The 5,000-nt window shown below is 35.5% G+C and overlaps 1 protein-coding gene across 1 annotated transcript in view; it reads left to right on the top strand.

The window, feature by feature from the left end:
- Positions 1-5,000, top strand: part of FOXP2 (forkhead box P2) — a 403,711-nt gene that overhangs the window by 336,572 nt on the left and 62,139 nt on the right. Inside the window, 2 exon segments of the mRNA XM_058420110.1 lie at positions 4,023-4,064; positions 4,066-4,161. Of these exon segments, the coding sequence (XP_058276093.1) occupies positions 4,023-4,064; positions 4,066-4,161 (138 nt within the window).

Genomic DNA, 5,000 nt, shown 5'->3' with positions numbered 1-5,000 from the left:
TGTGATTTTGGATTAATTACTTAAAGGTGGTGACTTGTTTCCTCTGTAACAAAGAAATAATTCCTACCTACCAGCTCTGAATATGACTAATATATATGATTTTGTGACTTTCCTCAAAATCACTGAAAACTAAGGGAAGGGTTTGTTGTAATTTTCATTCTCAGTACCTGACTTTGAAAATGAAGAGAACTTGAAATAAAAATAGTGTGTCTTTGCTGATTGTACTTGGTGAGATTGGTCAACACTTCTTGAAAATATGTGTGCAATTTTTGAAGGCTTCTGAAAAATGCAAAAGCTTATTGCAGGTGCAGGATATCTATCCTTTTGGCCATTAAGTATATGCTTTTTATAGGTAACATGTAAAAATATAAATTTGTCTGAGTCCTCTTATTGATTAGATCATAGAAACAATAGAGGAGTGTTTACCTGGCAAGCTTCTTTACAGCTAAAGCTGACTTTTTAATGTGCAACAAAACAGTGGTGTTAAATGCACAGCCTTAGTTTCCACTGTCTCTGTATTAAATCCATCTGGGATAAACCCAGATTTTTATTCTTCAGAGTTGTGTTTTCATTTTTGCATCCATGTTCATCTAATTTCCAATATCAATGTTTTCATTCTGAGTCATAGCTTTTCTTTAATTTGTACATACACATGCAGTAGTTAAGCAATTTGCAGTTTTTCTTGCCTGAAATTCCATATAGATGTGTTAAAAATAGTTTGTTTAGGTATCTGGAATTTTTTTTAGTAGTATTTATAAACTAATCCAGAAAAAGGGGGGATAGCCTCCAACAAAAACATGAGAAACTTCAAAATATGATGGACCCTCCATCTGGGTCTGTCATGGAACCAGTAGATTTGTGCGTTTTTCGGAGGCTGTCCCACCCATGGTGTTCTGTAGGACTGCATACCCAGTCATCTTCATGGCAGAGTTAGGAGTTCAGTGTCTTCGAGGATGCCATGCAACAAATAGGATGCCGTTACAAACCATGTTTCACTTTGTCACTTCAGTTTTTCATTAAAGGTTTACCAAGAATTTTGGGGAGTTTGTGGCCCGCTCAAAGGAGCAATCCCATCTCTTCTCTGGGTTACTCTACCTGAACTGATTCTAGATACATTGAGATATTTCTATTAAAAAGAGTCAAAGATTGTCTCTCTGCTACATTTTTGTAAAATCATACTGGAAATCTTGGAAAACACAGACATTAAATCAAAGAAATACACCTAATGCATATAATTGCCCATGAAATAGCAGGTTTCAGATAGTCTTCCAACCCAGAGAGCACAGTAGCACTATGCCAGTAAGAAATAAAGTACAGTCTGGTGTATCACTGAAGAGTATAAAATGTACCAATTTATGGGGCCTAATGACAGTTAGAGAAATCTCTTTGCTTAATGTGTTCTGCTAATGTAAATTTCAAGCAGTTTTCAAAATGCCTTGTCCTTTATCTATGGGAAAGAATATGTGTATCAGGTATGATACACACATGTATCTTATTACATAAAATTCTCATAAAGACAAGATTATCTACATAAATCTGTATTTTTACTAATGTTCTTGACTGCCAGTTTTTTTCATGCTTCTATCATCCTGAAAAACAGGTATATTATTTCTCTAGCCTATATAGTTGAACTGTTGAAAATTACAGGAAAAACAAATTTTGTCAGGAAAGCTGTTAGAATGTATTCCAAAGCAGGTGTGTCTACATGTATAAGGGCATGTACACAGTTAGGGAGATTTCAGAGCAGATACTACAAAAGCTAACAAAAATATGCCTGGTGGAGGGGAATTTGTATTTCAGGCTGAGAAACAGAGGGCTCTTGTGGTACCATGGGTCTTGCTAAACATCTTACAGGCTGGAGTCTTTAGCAGAGAGTATGAACAAATCAGTGCCAGTTACAGAGTTAGGTAGATTTTCACTCAGTTTAGATCAAAATATTCATATTTTGGTACATATTATAATAGTAAGCAAGTAAGTGTTAGGAAAGTTCTTGCAGGGTTTAAAGGTTAAAGGTAATAGTTTAATTGTGACAGTTTCCATCTTTGTCTCTGCCTTCTCATATCTGTGTGACCTGTGGGAGTTGAATAGCATCACTGAGATAAAATTGTTACAAGAGGACAAATTCAGATCTCAAGTACACAGAGTAAATTCTTGTTGACTTCAGAGGGAATTGAACAGTGACTCTAGTCAGTTAATTTTATTCTTTGCTTGTGCATCCCAAAGTTGTAAAAACCTGTTTGTCTTGCCTTTAGTACTTGCTAAACTTAAAGTAAAACATTATTGTATATTGTATAGATTTGTGGTGTAACAACTAGAATTAATCATCTGAAATTTAGGTTTCTACTCAAGAGTCTGCACTCCATGGAGAGAGACACGCACATTCACAGTATGGGTTTAGTTCCATGTTAAAATAAATCTCTAAATCAAATATATTGTGCTCAGGATTTCTTTATTCTGTTGATAAAGGAAGGAGTACAGGGATAGATGAGCTTAAATTCCTCCCCACAAGTTTCTGAGTGGAAATCTGGTTTGTCTTTTCCATTTGTATTAGAGTAAAATGTTCAGAATTTTTATTCTTAAAATTCATTTGATGTTTTCCAAAAGATTATCAGACTTTTTAGTAAAGTCTGGTATGTTTATGGTCAGACTCTTAATTAGTCAGTGTTTTAAAGACCGTAGTTTATGCTGTGATGAATTGTGTGAAAAGTGGTATTCTGTGTAGTATTATATGAGGTAATTTCTTCTAAAAGTAAATTTCAGTGTACTTGTGTTTCTTTTATCCTCTGTTTCATTTATACAAAGTCATTCGTGATAGATTCAAGTAATAGAAACATTTGAAGAGTTCTTCCTCCTAAAACTGGCTCATGATTTAATTTAATAATAATAATATTATTTTTGCTGATTTACAGAAGACTGGAATGTCCCACAACATCTCACAAGGCAGTATTTATATGCCAGCTTGCTATTATATACAGAAATAACATTTGAATTTTGCTAGACAAGCAAGTGGCTGCTTTTTCATGGGTGGAAAGCCTGGCTTGCTGACAGCTGTTTGAGCGTGTCCTGGGTAGCTGGGCAATGCTCTCACATTGTGTGCCTGCCACAATGAGCTCCAAAAATACCCCAGCTTCTTTCATAGGACTTTTCTCTCCTACATACACAATGAAACATACTTGCTGTGTCTTTCCAACTCATGCATATATTCCTGAGAACATGTGTGTATGTGGGTGTTTATGCATTTGCCAACGCTTGATCTCACTGTATAACAAGTGGAAAATAAAGCCATGTCCAAAACAGCGCCTACAGAAAAATTCATTCTTAGAGTTTAGTGGAAAAACTAATAATCTAATGCCAAGGTTTCCCAACTTTCACTTTTCAGTTAGGAATGCTGAGAACATGATTCTGTCTGCAGAGACCAGGTGACTGAGGTGGCAGTCCTTGCTGTGTACTTTGATATGTCCATGACGTTTTTATTCCTGTATAAATCAGACCTTCTTAAAAGACTAGCTGAGCAGGAGTTTTTCTTCTGCTGAAGTGACGTATTATGCAAAAATTTTTTTAGGCTAACTGTCTTTATTGTGGAAAACATTTACTGCTTAAAGATACTTATTTTGCTGTCTGCCTTAATCATATCCTTTGAAACAGTCTCAATAGATTTTTCTATTCGTAACATTATGACGCTTGATAAGATGATTGATTATGAAGTGTTGAGAGCCCTGCCATGTGATCATTTATTTTTAAATACACATTGGTACTAGCCACTGCTTAAATTTCTTGCAGGAATACATAAGAGATGCAGAACATAAAGCTTGAGTCTTATCGAAACTGATGCCTGTGGAAATAGAGTGCCACAGTACTGTGGCCTTAAAATAACAGATTCTGACTGAAACTGGAACTTTACAGTGATAAATACTTTGCAAAAAATTATGGTACATCTTTGGTACAAAATAAAAAAGATGTATTGCTGTAGTGCAGGCAAAGTAAAATGTGTTTGACGATTATATCTTTCTTTCCTTGTGCAGGTGCCTGTGTCAGTGGCCATGATGACTCCCCAGGTGATCACCCCCTCAGCAAATGCAGCAGATTCTTCAGCAGCAAGTGTTGTCTCCGCAGCAGCTTCAAGCACTTCTCCAGCAGCAGCAAGCAGTTATGTTGCAGCAGGTAATGTGTGTTACCTGCTTTGGACTGTTAGCACAGGGCATTCACAAAAATGTCAACCAGATTTTACAGGTCTTATTTTATAAAATTTCCTTGCTCATTACACCAAAAAGAATGAAAATAAATATGAAACTTCTCAGTCTCAAAATTTATTTTTTTCAATTGCAGAAGTGTGAAATCGCACTTTGAAACATTCAATATTATATTAAAACCAGCAACAGCAGCAGTGGCAGATGCATCACAAATACCAAACAAATTGAAGTTTAAATTTTCAAGAGCTTAGGCACATTTTAATTGTGGACCTGCCAAAAGAAGTGCAAATAGAGTTGTAGATAATTGTTGCTTTAAAATTCATAACACTGTAGTGCTCCCTTTAGTCACATAAATGGTATGTGGTTATGAAATTTGAAACTTAACAAACTTTTTTCATCAAGGGAAAGGGTTTTTATTTTGTTTTTTGACATACTAAAAATTTGTCCCAGAATAAGGCTAAAAAGGAGGGAGGAGGTTGCTGTTTCCTTAGCACAAAATCTGTCAGCTAATTGAAAATAAGTGAACTTGTTGTTCATATATACAATAATGATAGTGCCCAGTGATCAGTGCCTTGGTGTAACGCAGAGAGAATTTTTGGGTGCATGCTTAATTTTCATACAGAAATGATGTGTCTGTTTGTCATAGTCATAGCTCAGTCACTGAACTGTATGTTTAAACATTTTAATATCCAGTGCCATGATCATTACAGGCAATTCACCTTCCATTGTGAATCCAGCGTCCTGCTAAACAGATTGACAGATTAATTACTTTTTTCCCCTCAGAAGCAGACAGTTTTGTTTGGCCTTAGT

Source organism: Hirundo rustica, chromosome 4 (genome assembly GCF_015227805.2).
Source record: "Hirundo rustica isolate bHirRus1 chromosome 4, bHirRus1.pri.v3, whole genome shotgun sequence".
NCBI classification, from domain to species: domain Eukaryota; kingdom Metazoa; phylum Chordata; class Aves; order Passeriformes; family Hirundinidae; genus Hirundo; species Hirundo rustica.
This window is presented reverse-complemented; position numbering and strand designations above follow the sequence as displayed.